Source organism: Myxine glutinosa, chromosome 4 (genome assembly GCF_964187855.1).
Source record: "Myxine glutinosa chromosome 4, kmMyxGlut1.1, whole genome shotgun sequence".
Classification (NCBI taxonomy): Eukaryota; Metazoa; Chordata; class Myxini; order Myxiniformes; family Myxinidae; genus Myxine; species Myxine glutinosa.
Genome location: NC_136264.1, coordinates 183,868,169 through 183,887,324, shown reverse-complemented (window position 1 = coordinate 183,887,324; position 19,156 = coordinate 183,868,169). Strand labels below are relative to the sequence as shown.

The window sequence follows — 19,156 nt, the reverse complement described above, 5'->3', positions numbered from 1 at the left end:
TATATATATATCTAAAATTATATCCCCCCCCTCTATTTACATGAAATGGTTTGGTCCAAAGCGAACGGCTTGCGAGTACGGTGACAATCCCCCCCCCTCTATTTACATGAAATGGTTTGGTCCAAAGCGAACGGCTTGCGAGTACGGTGACAATCCCCCCCCTCTATTTACATGAAATGGTTTGGTCCAAAGCGAACGGCTTGCGGAGTTTGGTAAAGAAATCGCCATAGCGTGCACAAACGCGCAGGAAAGCGAAAGAATCGCAAATTAGTTTTAATTAGTTTTAAAACATAGTTTAACGCCAACATAGCGGCAACATAGTTTGCCAACGTGAAATAAATGAATACGCTCTCAAATGTGCCGTCCGAGGCAGAGTCTGTTCGCCACGTTCGGCACACGTGATAACTCGCTGCTCTCTGATTGGTTGAATCGTTTTTTGGACATAGCTCGGTAACTACTTGTCCGATTAATATGAAACCTTGAAAAGGCACATCCTCGGGTCCCCAGCAATATACCTGGCAAGTTTCAAGTATATCGGACCCGTGGTTGTCGAGAAACAGCGGTCACAGACATACAAACATACACACAGAGATTACTGGAATTATAGATAGATTACTACTTTGTAATATGGTGGTTGTTTGGGGCACATATTTTGGCAAAGTTCAAAATATGTTCAACCATACCCCCTAATTTTGATATTATAGGTGCTAAAGGGTTAAACATTACTGTATTTCCATCTGTATTACCCAACTAAATTGTTATTTCCTTTTGTCATTCCAGGTAATGTGGTGGTGGTGGTGGTGGTGTTCGTGCTTGCCCAGTATTGCTCGTACAATCGCAATGGAAGAACAAACCAGAGATGAGGCCAGACTTTGCCAAAATATGTGCCCCAAACAACCACCATATTACAAAGTAATGATATATTCCAATGCAGTGGTTCCTTGCGAAGATTTTGAGGGGTCAAATGTTACTCTGGGAGTTTTCATTTTTGAAATATTGACAAAAATGTACAATGTGAATTCTGAACTCGAAGCGATTTCGACCACTTTTTCACTAAATTTAACATATTTTTTGTCATTATATCAATATTTTGATAAATAACCCCCACAAATGTTCTATTTTCTATTACTATATTAGTTGGCATCCAGTATGCAAATTATTGGCACTCTGTGGTCCTTAAAAACAAATATTTATTCCAATTTTAGCAAATATCACATTTTTTGGCGAAGCGAAGCAGGCGTATAATAATATTTCGGGTGATAACACTGAGATGGCCGAGAGTTATACACTGCTATCACTTTTTTTTCATATCTAGGGACATATATCTTGCTAAAAATCACAATGAGCCTTACTCCATCTGTATGGTACCGACCAACCCCGTTGGCTCATAGCCTATAATAATATTTCGGGTGATAACACAGAGATGGCCGAGAGTTATACACTGCTATCACTTTTTTTTCATATCTAGGGACATATATCTTGCTAAAAATCACAATGAGCCTTGCTCCATCTGTATGGTACCGACCGGCCAATTTGGGGGGTCTGGCTCATAGCCTAATATGAGAAACAGTATAGTGGATTTTCGAAAACACACACACACACACACACACACACACGCACGCACACACGCACGCACGCACACACACACACACACACACACACACACACACACACACACACAATAAATGAGCAAAAAATGAGGCCAAATATGAAGGACTGCTTCCTGTTTTGGGTGGGCCTCCTGTTACACATCGCAAATGCCAAACACGTGATAATTGAAAAGGATTTGGAGATTTGAAGTCTTACCAGCATGCCAAAAGTCATCAACACAAAGCAAAGAGACAGACCAAGTACAACCACACGCAGATAAAACGAGACCATTTCCCGGAATTTATCAAATATCACTGCAGGAAATAATTACCACCTTGACGAATAAAGGAAACGAGGCAAACGAACAATTTGGTTCAGGAAAAATGCCCTGACGACACCTGCAAAGCTCTTCAAGTGCAGCCTAATGAAGCAAGCGGTCTGGCGTGGGTAGAGCCTTGCCAAGAGGCAACTCCCACAGGCGGGCCGGCAGTGTCAGATGCCAAATGGCCAGCAACACTGCACCAGATGCTGGAATCGCATGGTCAAATTGAAAAGAATAAACGGGATGCACGAAAAGCAGCAAAGAGTTACATTTTTAATACCAAGTTGTATTCTTTCCAAAGCGAACACATTAAATCTTTGTCCAGGAGTATTGCGGAAGGGAGATTTAGAAAGGAATAAGACGGAACAAGCATATATACACTTCCGTACATGATCAAAAGCATTCAAATGCAGCCCGCAAGAGTGTGCTTGTCTGGGTATGAAAGACGCACGAAGCGATCTACTCATTAGGTACCAAAGAAAGGTTAGGCATTGTAGCTCTTGTCAAAACACTCCTCCATACATCAGCAAAATATTGTTACTGGGAAATTGCAAGGGGGAGGGGGAAGGAGGGGAGGATTAGTGATGTATATGGATGGGAAATGCCAATCATTTCACGCTGTCAGTTTCACCTTGGAAGGGCTTTGTGACTGCATGTTCGAGGTCGCATGTCAATCTAGGAGTTACGGCAGCATGTCAATTAAGTAGTTAGAGCTGCATGGAGTCCCCCAAGCCTGTGTTTACCCACCTCACCCATGGTTCTGAGCAAGATGAGAAAGGGAGGCCGTGGTGCAGAGCCAGAGACGGACAGAAGGGAAGGGACAGATCAAACTGGAAGAGGACAGATGAGGAGTTGGAAAGCAGGACGAGAGAAAGGTACATCATGAAGGGAAGCTCACAGCTGCAGTTTCGGAGAGTACGAGAGATGGGAGCCGCTTTGCCATGAAGCACGAGCCAGCTATATTTTTCCACAGTTCTTTTTTGCCGACTGTGCCCTCATCTGGTTTCTACACCAGTTTCCTGCACCCAACACTGTCCGCTCATCTGGTTTCCTCACTGTGCCACTCATCTGATTTCCGCACCAGTTTCCTACACCCAACACTGTCCACTCATCTGGTTTCCTCACTGTGCCACTCATCTGGTTTCCGCACCAGTTTCCTGCACCCAACACTGTCCACTCATCTGGTTTCCTCACTGTGCCACTCATCTGGTTTCCGCACCAGTTTCCTGCACCCAACACTGTCCACTCATCTGGTTTCCTTACTGTGCCCTCATCTGGTTTCCGCACCAGTTTCCTGCACCCAACACTGTCCACTCATCTGGTTTCCTCACTGTGCCCTCATCTGGTTTCCGCACCAGTTTCCTGCACCCAACACTGTCCACTCATCTGGTTTCCTCACTGTGCCCTCATCTGGTTTCCACACCAGTTTCCTGAACCCAACACTGTCCACTCATCTTGTTTCCTCACTGTGCCACTCATTTGGTTTCCTCACTGTGCCACTCATCTGGTTTCCTCACTGTGCCACTCATCTGGTTTCCTCACTGTACCACTCAACTGGTTTCCTCACTGTACCACTCATCTGGTTTCCTCACTGTGCCACTCATCTGGTTTCCTCACTGTGCCACTCATCTCGTTTCCTCACTGTGCCACTCATCTCGTTTCCTCACTGTGCCACTCATCTGGTTTCCTCAATGTACCACTCATCTGGTTTCCTCACTGTGCCACTCATTTGGTTTCCTCACTGTGCCACATCATCTGGTTTCCTCACTGTGCCAGTCATCTGGTTTCCTCACTGTACCACTCATCTGGTTTCCTCACTGTGCCACTCATCTGGTTTGCTCACTGTGCCCTCATCTGGTTTCCGCACCAGTTTCCTGCACCCAACACTGTCCACTCATCTGGTTTCCTCACTGTGCCACTCATCTGGTTTCCTCACTGTGCCACTCATCTGGTTTCCTCACTGTGCCACTCATCTGGTTTCCTCACTGTGCCACACATCTGGTTTCCTCACTGTACCACTCATCTGGTTTCCTCACTGTGCCCTCATCTGGTTTCCGCACCAGTTTCCTGCACCCAACACTGTCCACTCATCTGGTTTCCTCACTGTGCCCTCATCTGGTTTCCACACCAGTTTCCTGAACCCAACACTGTCCACTCATCTTGTTTCCTCACTGTGCCACTCATTTGGTTTCCTCACTGTGCCACTCATCTGGTTTCCTCACTGTGCCACTCATCTGGTTTCCTCACTGTGCCACTCATCTGGTTTCCTCACTGTACCACTCATCTGGTTTCCTCACTGTACCACTCATCTGGTTTCCTCACTGTGCCACTCATCTGGTTTCCTCACTGTGCCACTCATTTGGTTTCCTCACTGTGCCACATCATCTGGTTTCCTCACTGTGCCAGTCATCTGGTTTCCTCACTGTACCACTCATCTGGTTTCCTCACTGTGCCACTCATCTGGTTTGCTCACTGTGCCCTCATCTGGTTTCCACACCAGTTTCCTGCACCCAACACTGTCCACTCATCTGGTTTCCTCACTGTACCACTCATCTGGTTTCCTCACTGTGCCCTCATCTGGTCTCCGCACCAGTTTCCTGCACCCAACACTGTCCACTCATCTGGTTTCCTCACTGTGCCCTCATCTGGTTTCCACACCAGTTTCCTGAACCCAACACTGTCCACTCATCTTGTTTCCTCACTGTGCCACTCATTTGGTTTCCTCACTGTGCCACTCATCTGGTTTCCTCACTGTGCCACTCATCTGGTTTCCTCACTGTACCACTCAACTGGTTTCCTCACTGTACCACTCATCTGGTTTCCTCACTGTGCCACTCATCTGGTTTCCTCACTGTGCCACTCATCTGGTTTCCTCAATGTACCACTCATCTGGTTTCCTCACTGTGCCACTCATTTGGTTTCCTCACTGTGCCACATCATCTGGTTTCCTCACTGTGCCAGTCATCTGGTTTCCTCACTGTACCACTCATCTGGTTTCCTCACTGTGCCACTCATCTGGTTTGCTCACTGTGCCCTCATCTGGTTTCCGCACCAGTTTCCTGCACCCAACACTGTCCACTCATCTGGTTTCCTCACTGTGCCACTCATCTGGTTTCCTCACTGTGCCACTCATCTGGTTTCCTCACTGTGCCACTCATCTGGTTTCCTCACTGTGCCCTCATCTGGTTTCCGCACCAGTTTCCTGCACCCAACACTGTGCCACTCATCTGGTTTCCTCACTGTGCCACTCATCTGGTTTCCGCACCAGCCAGCCCACCTACAGGAGCAGAGACCCCATTCCCCCATTTACCTCCAATTATTCTCTACTGCCCTGGCTTAGGGTTGATTTGTTATTTTCTTTTGGCAACCTCTTCTTTTCACATGCACCCTTCAGGCATTACCAGGCTTGCAGCCACAGATACAAGTGATGAGGTAATGTGTGCCGTACATGTTGTTTTGTCAGGCCTTCGTCATTCCTCGAATAACTAGCCATACATTTAGGTAGTTTCTCCTGGTAAATTGCAGTTGAGGATTCTCAGGTGAGTAACACACTAACACATTCGCTTATTTGACAGCAAAACGAAAATACATTCGTGGTAATCCCGGTCGTTTCCCAAATGCACCGACATCATTGGACATTGTGGTAAACATAGACCCAACGTTGATGGCTTTGGGAAAATCGTGAGCAATTCATGTGATAAGAACAGCATGCTCAACTCAGCAACAAGTATAGGGCGACATCAGTGCAAAACGATTTTTTGTGGGTTTATCTGACGTGACATATACCGCATATACCGGTGTATAAGACGCACTTTTTATCGGAAAAAAAGTCAAAAGTTGGGGGTGAGTACTATACACGGGGATAGAAAAAAAAAAACTCAGCTTCAAAACAAGACAATTTTCCAATACATTTACGAATAAAAGTATTTTACGAAAAGCGATCTCAGTTGCACGTTTTCCCCGTTGCGTCATGCACAATTGCGCCGACATGCATGGCCGCCATTGCTGCTCGTTCACGCCGGATGGCAAGTGGGTTTTGTACCATTACGTGCTTTCTATGGATTTGCCGCTCAAAGCAACGCCGCTTCCGGAATGTGAATAGAACGGCTTTTCCCGCTCTGAAAAGCCACATCGGTCTTTTATTTTGAAGGTCTTTTATTTTACGACTGCAATTGTGTAGCAATCCTAAATTATAGGGCAGATTTCACAGTATGTCACTTGATGGATGCATATCCTAATTATGACGTCATAGGTCACGTGACATGGCCGCGATATTGGATTTTATGAAAACCTTTAAAATGCATCTCCGTCATTTTTCGATCGATTGAGTTGAAACTTTGACCAATCACAGTATGTCACTTGATTGGATGCATATCCTAATTATGACGTCATAGGTCACGTGACATGGCACCGTAAACGTCAGCTCGGATTGAAACGTCTTCATACGTTCTATCCAGTTCCAGAGAAGAGAAGATCAAGATCAAGATGTCAAGGCGATTGTACACTTCAGCGTTCAAACTCTCCGTCTGCCAGTCTGCAGAAGAGTTTGGGAGGGCCACAACTCCACAATAAAGAATGTTTTAATAATCTCCCTACTCTCTCCTTTCTTCTATGAAGCAAAGAAGCTCCCGCGATTGCATGCACATCTGACACTGACGCGTGTGTAACAGAATACTGACTACATATAGCTAAATAGAGGTTTGTTTGTTTTTTCCTTTCAAAATGTTCATTTTGTGCTACTTAAAGTTTGTGTACAAATGCATAGACTTACGCCACTGTAATCTGAAAATGAATGAATGATTTTTTAATTTTTTTTTTAGGGTGGAAGTTGGGGGTGCGTACTATACACGGGTGCGTATTATACACCGGTATATACGGTACTCAAAGGCAAGGCAAACCTGAAGGCACTCTTCAGTTGAACCTCAGTGGGACCAGCATGCTCGACCAGGATTTGCAAGAACAAATGGCCTCAGGTATGGTTGGATTAAAGTCCTGCACCTCAACATTGTGTCATTGATGGGACAAAACCCATACATCAGATCATATACCAAGTCACCAAACTTAAATGGGCTAATAACACAATTTAAGGAAATCAGTCGATCAGAGCTATAATTAAGAGAAACTAGAGCAAAGTCGATGACACGCCATCGCAAATCCCCATGCTTCCCACCTAAAGCGAAGTTGAAAGGTGGCAAAAAGTTCCACAAAGAATGACCCAATATCAAATTTTGAAATTAAACGTTTTTCTTCCGTTTTGACCGGTCACTGTAAAGTCCCCACCCTGAGGCATGAATCGGAGTTAAAATCAAAAAAACCGTTACATATTCCATGCATTCCCTAATGATTGCATTTACAAAGTTTCATTGAATTAATTTTTTTTATGTACTGGTAATTGCATTTTTTGGTACTAATTACCCAAAGTAATTAATGCATGGAATGTCTCTCCGGAAAGGTAGTGGCAGCAGAAACAGAAGATAGATTTAAACTGGATTTACATCGAGGCACCTATAAGCATTTGGGATAGAGGGGTAGCCATTGGGAAAGACATCGGAAGAACTGGTAGGTAGCTTAGGCATGCATGAGTGATTGTAAACATGTTGATTGTGATGTCTGCAAGATACTCTCCGCTTCAAAAAAGAAATTGTGACATATAATACAACTCCTTTGTGATATCCCTGCAACTGCTTGATAAAGTGCAAACAATATGGGCCAAATGTCCTTCTCCAGTATCAAAGTTCCTTGAATAAGGATAATGTGAGTGGCATCACAGAGGTTGCAAGTTCAAATGCAATAGACAACATCACTGAATAAATAACAAGACATCGGTAGATATTAACCAGAGCTGCTTGTAAAGATGGTGGAATGATGTGAGAAACAGGTACTTGATAAATTTGCGAATCAAGAAATGACACATTTTATATGAATGCAAATTAAAAATCAGTGAGACAAAACCGTAATGTAGTCGAAGGAAGTTAATTTGGCTGTAAAAGTGGATGAACGAGCCCATCTCATCAGCGTTGTTTGAAGGTGAAAGGAAAGTCAAGAACCCAAGTCAGTCTTTGTTTCTTCCGCCTTTCTTCCGATTGAATAACAGGAACCGTAAGCTGGTCTCGCCTCGGAAAACAATAGGAGCTTCCTGAAGACTCACTCAGGACGTCAAAACAAAGAGCGTGACCTTGTGATGTGGAAATCCAAAAAATAATTTGTTTGACGATAATTAAAAATAATTGTATTATTTAGCAAAACCCAGTACAGGTAGTGGCCAAAAAGAAATGGAAACACCAACAGCATGTCACTTAATAGGATGTTGGGCTACCACATACATCCAGGAGGCCATGGGCATGACATGGCATGGAGTCAACAAGGGTCTGGAACTGTTCTGCAGGAATATGCCACCATTCTTCCACAAGGAAGTCCCCCAAATCACGTCAGTTTGATGGAGGCAGAAAGCCCAGTCTCAAGCACCTCTCCAGACAGTTCCACAAATGCTCTATGGGGTTGAGGTCTGACGATTGGGAGGGTCATGGAAGATGGATAAATGACCAGATGTTTGCTACTACAGAACTTTAAAATACAAGAAAACAAACATGACATAAGAATAATCGAAGCTTTTCATGTTGTACTCCTCAAGGTAATTCCCAGCAAGAGAAAGTGAAAGATCGTGCATATTTAAGCATGTCTATGTAAGAGCGACACTGATTGGTTCATCAGTCATGACGTAATTGGTAATCTGAACACCTATTGGTTGTCTCAGTCACCACTATTCCTGGCTCTGATTCGCTGGAGTGGAGTTGAGGGCAGTGACTCACGAGCACCAATATGACTCACCAGCACCAATATCTTACAGGGAGGGGGGGTGGGGTTCCCCCAAAGCAGAGCAGTCACCATTTGTAGACATACCATGGACAGTGGCTGTGGCAACACCTTTAATCTTTCCATGTTGAAAGAAAATGAGAGAATGTTCAAATTCCTTTTGATGACACAATATAGGGTCCGTGGAATGGATGAAGGTTGCTTCCAACATACGCAATAGAAGCAATTTGTGCTAGAACACCAAGAAGTGCGGACAACATAATCGCCTCCTTCAGTATATAAAGTTTGTTCACGAATGTCCCACTGACAGAGATTATTGATATATGTGCACATCTGCTATATCACAGTGATCTGGAACATCTGCAGATCTCAGAACAAGTCTTTGTGGAGTTGATGAACACAGCAATGAGAGTTGAATTTCGTGTCAACAACATTATGTATGTCCAAACTGATGGTGTCGCCATGGGTTCTCTATAAGGCCCGGTTCTTGTGAATATCCTTGTGGGTTATCAAGAAATGCAGAAACTTACTGGTCGGCAAGGTGTGGATGCTCCCATCCTATACTATCGGTATATTGATGATAGTTTTGCTTTCTTTGAGTCTCAGATGGCATTTGATGCATTCCTAACAAAGCTCAACACTCTCCATCCAGCACTGAAGTTCACCATGGAGCTGGACTCTTCAAACACTTTACCAGTCTTGGACGTGTTGGTCGAAAGATCCGCACGTGGTTTCACTACACCCATCTACCGGAAGCCTACCTTCACTGGGCAGTATACTCGCTGGGATTCCTACAACTTCACGAGAAACAAAATTGCCTTGGTCAACATCCTTGTGAACAGAGCTTGGAGAATTTGCTCACCTTGTAATCTTCCTGCTGAAATGGACAAAATCATGAATATACTTGGTGACAGTGGTTATCTGGAGTATATAATCAAGAGATACAGTATGTGCACAAGTTTCTCAACACAACAAAGGAAAACGAGATCGGTCCTGACAAATATCCGGTATATATCATGATACCATGGAAAGGACAATCATCACGAAGGTTTGAAGAACAAAGCAAAAATACGGTATCAAACAGGTACCTGGCTGTACAACCTCGAGTAATCTTCACCTCTCGCCGTCTGCTCACGTCAGTCAACAAGGATGTGCTGCCCACCTCACAAATCAGCAAAGTTATATACGAGTTTAAATGCCGATGTGAAGCTCGGTACGTGGGCCGTTCAACCCAAAGGTTGGCTGATTGCATCAAACAGCATGTCCCTCTGGCGATTCAAGTTAAGAACTTGGGGGTTTGGACACAACCAGTGCAAGCATGAAGAAACGTTCAAGGACCGTCGGCAATTTCTTCTTGTTCTTCTGCCATTGCACGGCACTTGGCTGCCAACCCCAATTGGGCAAACCAGTACAATGCAGATATGTTCAAGATATTGAGCCGAGGTCGGAGTACATTACATCTATGTATGTTAGAACATCATCCATTCCACGGACCCTATATTGTGTCGTCAAAAGGAATGTGCATTCTCTCATTCTCTTTAAACATGGAAAGATTAAAAGTGTTGTCCCGACCGCTGTATTTTGAAGATGGACAACTTCGTCCTCATATTCTTCAAATACCCGGTGACAACACGTACCCTGTAGACTGGAGCATTGTTGTCCTGAAAGACACCCCTCCCAGCAGGAAAGACATGCTCAAAAAGATGCAGATCGCTTAGGACGGTAACGAAGCTCGCTGCATCAACCCTATGTTCTAATATAATGTGTGGGCCCAGGTCATGCCAGGAAAACGCACCCTACACCAGTATAGAATCACCAGAACGTTTTTCTGTTGGAACCAGTTACTCGGGGCTGTAGCCACACGTGCACACATCCATCGGTTGGGCATGGTGAAGGATGACTCATCAAACCAGACACTTTCCTCCACTGTTTGGCAGTCCATTGCCTATGCTCCTTGCATCCCTGGATCCACAAACGAGCATTGGCAGGTGTGGAATTGCAACCTGGCTATGGTATTCTGCCCTGTGATGTTCACTTCTGACTGTTTTTGATGACAGGATGCTCAAGACCCATGCTCAACTCCACACACAGTTTGTCCGTCATTGCTCTCCTGTTTTGCCTCGCAGTCCGGACTAATGCTAGTTCATCACGCTTGGCGAGTATATGCTTACGTCCACTTTTGTTTTTCGATGACGGTCTTTCCTTCTTTTTCCCAGGCTAACATCATCTTCGAAACAGTTCCTCGTGGGACTTTAACAATTTCCTCAACCTTTTCTTTTCTTGCTTTCTTTTTATATATATACAAAATCAGGGCTTGGGTTAGAGCTAACATTAATCACAAAAAACAAACGGACACATAAAACATATAATAAAGGGAGCGAGAGACAAGATGGGGAGAGAGAGGGAAGCGCACAAGCACAACAACGGTAGGTAACAGGGACATTTGGGAGATCTGTGGGAGGGAGAGGGCTTTGGGGGAGGGGGGAGGTAAAGTTGGGGGGGAGGCGGGAGAGGTATAAAACAAATGGACACTGCTAGGACTTCCAGGAAAGAAGTCGGTATTTCAAAAAGGTGGATCTGGAGTGAATTAACAAGGGTAGAAAAGATCAAGGTTTTGGATGAGGGACGATAAGAGATGGTGGTGAACAGCTGTTTTAAAGACCTTGAGGGAGGAGTGGGATTGAAGAGAGTGAGGTAGTTTGTTCTAGAGGCAGGAGAAAAGAGGAATGAAAGAGTGAAGGTGAGCAGAGAGTCTTGATTTTGGCAGTTTCACCAGAAGAGGGTTGCTGGCAGATCTTGTGCGTCCTGCAGGAATATTTGTGGGTGGCAGAGCACAGACAGATCAGGGGGAGCAAGGCCGGAGAGGAGTCGGTAGAAGACAGAAAGACCACCAACCAGCCTGCGGTGAGCGAGTGAAAGGCCCTCAGAATCAGCTTTATAGCAGGAGATACCAATGATTCTGAAAGCTTTGGTTTCTCCAGCGTGAAGCCGAGCTTGGTGTGAGGCAGGAGCACCAGCCCAGAGGGGAGAGCAGTACTCCATGGAGCTGCGGATGAAAGCTTTGTATGTGGTGAGGAGCTCAGGTGTGCCATGGAAGGACTCCACACAACGGAGGATGCCCAGTCAGCGACTGGCTTTGGAGGCCAGCTTGGAAATGTGGTTTTCCCAGGAAAGATCATGGAAGATAGTGAGACTGAAAGCTTGAGTGACAGAACTTCTTGGAGAGGATTGTTGAGAAAGTAGATGGGAGGGTTATCCAGACGGTCTTTTGGGAGAGACATTGTAAGAGTGTGAGATTTGTCAGAATTGAAAGACATGTTCAACTTGTTTGACCAGTCTGTGAATTTTTTCCAGGTCTGCAGAGACTGAGGAGGCTGCAGACTGCCGATCTGAGGGATGAAGAATGGAGCAGCAGAGAGTGGAGTCATCAACAAAGAGATAGAGAGGATTTGCCAGAGTCGGGGAGATCATTGATAAAGACCAGAAAAGGCACAGGGACCAGAACACTGCCTTGGGGAACTCCAGCCTGAACAGGAAGGGGAGATGAGAGAATTCCATTTAGAGCCACACGTTGACTGCGACCGGTGAGGAAGTCTAAAAGCCATGCGTGGAGGTTTCCATGGATACCATAGGAGGAGAGTTTGGTGAGCAGAGCTGGGTGTCAGACCGTATCGAAAGCCAGACCGACCGTATCGATATGTCAAAGAGGATATCTCTGATTTCCTGTTTGGTGGTGAGGACCTCCATCCATTCTTGAGACAGCAGAAAGCATGTCCAGAGTAGAGTGACCTGGTCTGAATCCAAATTGATGATCCAAGATGAAGCCATTGGGGAAGAGGAATGATTTAATGTCAGAAGCGATTATGGATTCCATGACCTTGCTGATTATTGGGATATGGCTGATTGGTCTGTAGGTGCAAGGATCTGTTTTTGCACCATTTTGTGTAAAGCGGTAATGTTTGCTGATTTTCAAGCTGATGGCAGATGACCTTGAGCAAAAGAGAGGGTGAAGAGAGCAGAACAGGATTTTAGGACCCGTGGGCTGATGCCGTCTGGTCCAGTTGCAGAATCAGACCTTTGTCACGGAAGTGCCTGTCAAACGCGCACCAACACTTATACCCCGTTCAAAGTCACTGATGTCTCCTCTTGTGGCCGTGCTAGCTCTTAATACCAGATTTGATCCGTAGCCTGCTTATATTCACACATGACGAGAGGACTGCCCGGAAGCGATGTGGATATTTCATGCGCCGGCCAGGGTCACGTATGTATCCCATAATTTGCATCTATGTTGTATGGCCCACGTACCCTGATGGTATTTTCATTATTTTGTCCACTATCTGTCGGTAACAACTGCCTTTATCAGGAATTTCATTAGGCAGTGTTGATTGTATTAATAATGTGGATTTAAAGCTGCTGGAAATCAAGCTCACAATGAGAATTACCAAGCTGCTGATATATTAATCCATGATCAGCAAAACCACAAGTGACCTTCAAAAGGAGGAGTCAGTCACCCTGGTCCAGTCTACCTGTTGTGCCAAGCCCTCACTTTGTAGATGATTTTATATCCACAGATGAGCATGGGATTTCATTCAAAATTTCTCAGAGAAGTAAAAAAAAAAAATCTATCCAGATAACATCCAAGGCCATGTGATCAAGAAATAAAATTTTATATGACCGGCTTGACCGCCAAGGAAAGGAGTTTAAATTTTGTCTGTTGCCAAGTTGTGGCAACTTTTGAATTGGAACAAGGATGCAAAACAGCGAATGCCTGGGAGAGCATTTGCCTTCCTTTGGTAATTACAACTCGATCCAAACAGAAGAAAAATGCACCAACAATCTACAACCAATTAATTTTGACAAAGACATTCAACTTTCATTTAGAATTCCTTCATTTTAGCTAAAGTCATCAGGTCAAATAGAAAAATTGAAAATAAAAAACCCCCATTCCAATCCTCAGTTAATGGACGCCGACGCACGCACACAAACACAAACATCAAATAGAACTAGCAGGCAAATAAACAATGTTACCTCTGTGTAGGTTTTGATGGCTGGAAAGACACGCCAAATAGCCAGGTAGATTGACAAGAATGTGCCAAAGGGGAAAGTGGTTGTCACAGCATGTGTGACCTCAGGAAAGGAGAAGATTTTGAAGCCGGACTTTTCATAGATCTTCACCAAATCTTGGGCCGGTGGCTCTCCTTCACTCAAAATGCTACCAATGGCATATCTCGTTTGCTCAGAAGGTACCTACAACAACAAAACACCCATGTTGCATACATGTTTCACACAACACAGGTTTGCAACATAAGCAAGTTTTACACGAGGTGAAAACTACATTGAAGTATGTCAATGTATACGAGAATAACATACAGTCACGTGAAAAAGTAAGTACACCCCATGTAAAGTTTTGACTGTTTTGACTTTTTCAACACATTTCAACATACAGCTATTTGATCTTAATTTCAACAATATTGATAGATAAAGGTGATAGAATATAACAAATATCATGAAACATTTACATTTTGTAGCCCATTGTATAATTTAAATAAACATAAATGCAAATTTCGCATGTGGAAAAAGTAAGTACACCCCTACATTTATCACTACTTCAAATACCTCAAATTAGAATCAGGTGCACCAGCTCAGGTGCAAATGATTAGAACATAGTTGGAGAGGATCTTGGAGGAACCTGTCTTATTTAAACCCGAGACATTTAGTTTGGTTTGCTCTTTGTTGTTGAAGTGTGCGGCGTCACCATGCCTAGATCAAAAGAGCTCTCCGAGGCCTTCAGAAAGAAGGTTATAGATGCCTACGAGTCTGGGAAGGGATTTAAAAAGATCTCCAAACAATTTGAAATCAATCATTCAACTGTCTGGAGGATCATCTACAAGTGGAGAAGATTCCAAACAACTGCCAACTTGTTCAGGCCAGGCCGCCCCAGCAAGTTCAGCCGAGAGTAGACCGCAAGATGCTGAAATAAGTCTCTAAGAACCCCAGAATGTCATCACGGGACGTACATGTAGCTCTTGGCACTGTTGATGTCAAAGTGCACGAGTCTACCATTACAAAGAGGCTGCACAAATTTGATCTACATGGGAGGTACGCCAGGAGAAAACCTTTGCTGTCCAGAAAGAACATCAGGGCAAGACTAAAGTTTGCCAATGAACACCTGGGCAAAGACCAGCACTTCTGGAACAATGTGCTCTGGACAGATGAGTCAAAGGTAGAGCTATTTGGCCACAGTACCAGAAGACATGTTTGGCGAAAACTAAAGACAGCATTTGACCACAAGAACCTGATACGAACTGTAAAGCATGGTGGTGGAAATATTATGGTTTGGGGCAGCTTTGCTGCATCAGGGCCTGGGCAGCTCACCATCATAGAATCCACTATGAATTCTTCATTGTACCAGAGGGCGCTTGAGGATAATGTGAGGCCATCTGTCGGAAAGTTGAAGCTCAACCGAAGGTGGACTTTACAACATGACAATGACCCTAAGCATCTATCTATAATTCCAGTAATCTCTGTGTGTATGTGTGTGTGTCTGTGTGTGTGTGTGTGTGTGTTTGTCTGTGACCGCTGTTTCTCGACAACCACGGGTCCGATCTAATTGAAACTTGCCAGATATATTGCTGGGGACCTGAGGATGTGCCTTTTCAAGGTTTCATATTAATCGGAGAAGTAGTTACCGAGCTATGGCGATTTATTTACCAAACTAATCACAGAACAGGTTGCGGGGTAGGCCAGCCAATCACAGAACACGTTGTTGCGTAGGCGTGGCTGATGTGAGAGCGCGCGCGCCATTACGGATCGTAATTCAATTAAAATTGCCAGATATATTGCTGGGGACCTGAGGATGTGCCTTTTCAAGGTTTCATATTAATCGGAGAAGTAGTTACCGAGCTATGGCGATTTATTTACCAAACTAATCACAGAACAGGTTGCGGGGTAGGCCAGCCAATCACAGAACACGTTGTTGCGTAGGCGTGGCCGATGTGTGATTTTTTTTTTGGCAAGGAACGGGCACCCACGTACGGGCACGTCCTAGTACCAGTAAATCCACCAAGGAATAGCTGAAAAGAAAGAAATGGAGGGTTCTGGAATGGCCAAGTCAAAGCCCGGATCTAAATCCCATAGAGATGTTGTGGGTGGATTTGAAACGAGCTGTGCATGCAAGAAACCCCTCAAACATTGCACAGCTGAAATAATTCTGCATGGAGGTGTGGGCAAAAATTTCTCCCAGTCGATGTCAGGGACTGGTAGACAGTTATAAGAAACGCCTACTTGAGGTTGTTTCTGCCAAAGGGGGCAATACCACCTATTAGAGCCAAGGGTGTACTTACTTTTTCCACATGCGAAATTTGCATTTATGTTTATTTAAATTATACAATGGGCTACAAAATGTAAATGTTTCATGATATTTGTTATATTATATCACCTTCATCTATCAATATTGTTGAAATGAAGATCAAATAGCTGTATGTTGAAATATGTTGAAAAAGTCAAAACTTTACATGGGGTGTACTTACTTTTTCACGTGACTGTATATATTGTTGCGGTTTTGTGAATAAAGGATAACCCCCCTCGTAGGTAGTTGCATCACAACATGTAGCCTCGCTTTAGTTCAGTTATTTCTTATTATTTGCGGGGTGAGACCCAAATTCGGAGGGCACCACAGTGTGGGCAATGGGAATTCGGGTTCTTAGAACCACATCGTTTAAAGAGGCCGATTGGTAGGGTACGACCCCGGGTAGTTTAAATGAGTAATGTTATTAGAGTAGTTAGGATGTAAGAAATCCCTTCGCACCATCCACCGCCAGTCACCGAGGAGGACGAGCTCCACACCGAGGCTCTGTAAGCCGTTTTGGAGTAAGACGCATCATGACGTAAGTGAGACATTGTTGTGTTCCATCCCTTCCTTCCTGGGAGGGAGTTGGGGACGAATTTGGCATAGAGGGGGATATGGGAGACAGGACGTACAGATGGATTGTAAATACAAGGGGGGCTAGGGTAGTGTAGCCAACGGTGGGGGGTATGGACGGCTAGGGACGAGTTTGCTCTGCTCGCTCTACCGCGTCCCTCGCACCGCACCAGGCATGGTGGTGCCTGGTCACCTTGTTTTTCGTGGCCACTGTGTCCTTTCCGTTTACTTGTTGCGCTTCGTCTTCCCTCCCTGCCCCAGCACCATTTTGGAGGCCGAACTGTGCAGCATCCATTCTGCACTGCTACACCTGTGCAGCATCCATTCTGCACTGCTACACCTGTGCAGCACCCTGCCGCCAACCCCACCTTGCTGCACCCTTGCTACACCTGTGCAGCCGACCTGTGCAGCATTTTGCTGCCACACCCACCTTGCTGCACCCTTGTCACACTTATGGACCACAAGCCTTGTGGCTCGCACCTCTGCTGTGTAGCATCTTGCTGCAAAATCATCTTGCACCTTCGGACCACTTGTTGAGTGGCACTGATGCCACGCAGTTGGACCACGTGAGAGTGGCACTGCTGGCCAATGGAAAAGCAATTGTTTACTATTGTGTGCCAGGAAGGAAGATGAAAGACTTAGATGGCCCTGATGCTTCAAATGGCCTGTATGCCAGTCAGGGCCAGCCGGTTTTGTTGGCCGCACACTGAAGATGCAAGATGCAAGATGCAAGCATCAAGTGCCACATTGAGTGTTGTTTCTCTCCCCTCCAATTCTCTTTTTCAAAGTGCAGGTCCTGGGTCATAGAATTGTAAATAAAAGTTACGTTCTCTGCATTGTAAATACTAGGGCATGCCCGTACTATATATATATCTAAAATTATATCCCCCCCCCCTCTATTTACATGAAACGGTTTGGTCCAAAGCGAACGGCTTGCGAGTACGGTGACAATCCCCCCCCTCTATTTACATGAAATGGTTTGGTCCAAAGCGAACGGCTTGTGAGTACGGTGACAATCCCCCCCCCCCCCCCCCCTCTATTTACATGAAATGGTTTGGTCCAAAGCGAACGGCTTGCGGAGTTTGGTAAAGAAATCGCCATAGCGTGCACAAACGCGCAGGAAAGCGAAAGAATCGCAAATTAGTTTTAATTAGTTTTAAAACATAGTTTAACGCCAACATAGCGGCAACATAGTTTGCCAACGTGAAATAAATGAATACGCTCTCAAATGTGCCGTCCGAGGCAGTCTGTTCGCCACGTTCGGCACACGTGATAGCTCGCTGCTCTCTGATTGGTTGAATCGTTTTTTGGACATAGCTCGCTAACTACTTGTCCGATTAATATGAAACCTTGAAAAGGCACATCCTCGGGTCCCCAGCAATATACCTGGCAAGTTTCAAGTATATCGGACCCGTGGTTGTCGAGAAACAGCGGTCACAGACAGACACACAGAGATTACTGGCATTATAGATAGATAAGAATGTGCCCACCGGCTATGTGTGTAGTATGTCCAAGCCCCTCCCCTCGCTTTAGTTCAGTTATTTCTTATTAAATGTAAGCGTAGTCTCCTTTCCTGTGTTAGTATGCGTTGAGCAGGCCAGTAAGTGTAGGCCTCGATTGGGCTAGAATGCCATGTGCTAGGCCTGGAACAAGTCTGGCAGACCCAAGGGAGGAGCTGCAGGGGAGTGGCCGGTAGGCGGCGAGCAGCCAACCGGAGCTCAAGGGGAGTGGCTAACAATGGCAGCGAGGGGAGGGGCTTGGAACATTCGGGTAAGACTCGGGGGCGGGGCTATAAAACCCTGCCCTGGGCCCCCCGCCGCAGTGCAGCAGTGACCAAGTCCCAGTCAGAGAGAGAGTGCCCCAGAGAGAACGAGTCAGAGCTTCAGTCAGAGCTGAGTGCAGCAGTGACCAAGTGCCCCAGAGCTGAGTGAGAGGTGTGGTTGCCAGTCCCTCAGTCAAAGTCACCCAGTGAGTCAGAGTCAGAGACACCCAGAAAGAGCTGAGTCAGAGCAGTGACCCCGCGTGAGTGAAGTCAGTCGGTTGCTCGTTTTTGCTCTCTCTCTGTGCACGAACTCTCCCTGTGCCCTGCGCTCTGTGGCTGTTAATCGGGCTTGCGAAGGCGATCCATCCGGGGGCCACAGACGCCAACGAGCTCCCTGCACACGTGCCGCGAACATCCGAGGGCCACGCCCGGCGAGCTGTCCAGAGCAAACGGCGCCATGGCGCATTTGAAGCGCGAACTTGTCCTTCCTCCTTTTCCCCGCGTGAGTGAGTGGGCCCTTGTCCGGGGATTAAGTACGATTGATTAAGCATCTGCTCTGTGTCTCTTCTCTTTCCCTGATCACTGTATAATTGTAAATAAACCTGTGTTCTTCCTTCCATTTGACCGTGCACGCCATTTCACACCATTGGCTTAGCATCGCATGAATAAAACCGCTCAAATCGGGTTCAATAGGAATTAATGGCACGGGTCACGTGACATGCGAACCGCTCGGCGTATCAGATTAGCG

General features: G+C 45.5%; 1 protein-coding gene across 1 annotated transcript in view; it reads right to left on the bottom strand.

Moving 5' to 3' along the window:
• The window catches only part of TEX264 (testis expressed 264, ER-phagy receptor), a 124,834-nt gene that overhangs the window by 70,126 nt on the left and 35,552 nt on the right, over nt 1-19,156 (bottom strand). Inside the window, exon 2 of the mRNA XM_078776793.1 lies at nt 13,754-13,972. Within this exon, the coding sequence (XP_078632919.1) occupies nt 13,754-13,972 (219 nt within the window). The remainder of the gene's footprint in view (nt 1-13,753; nt 13,973-19,156) is intronic.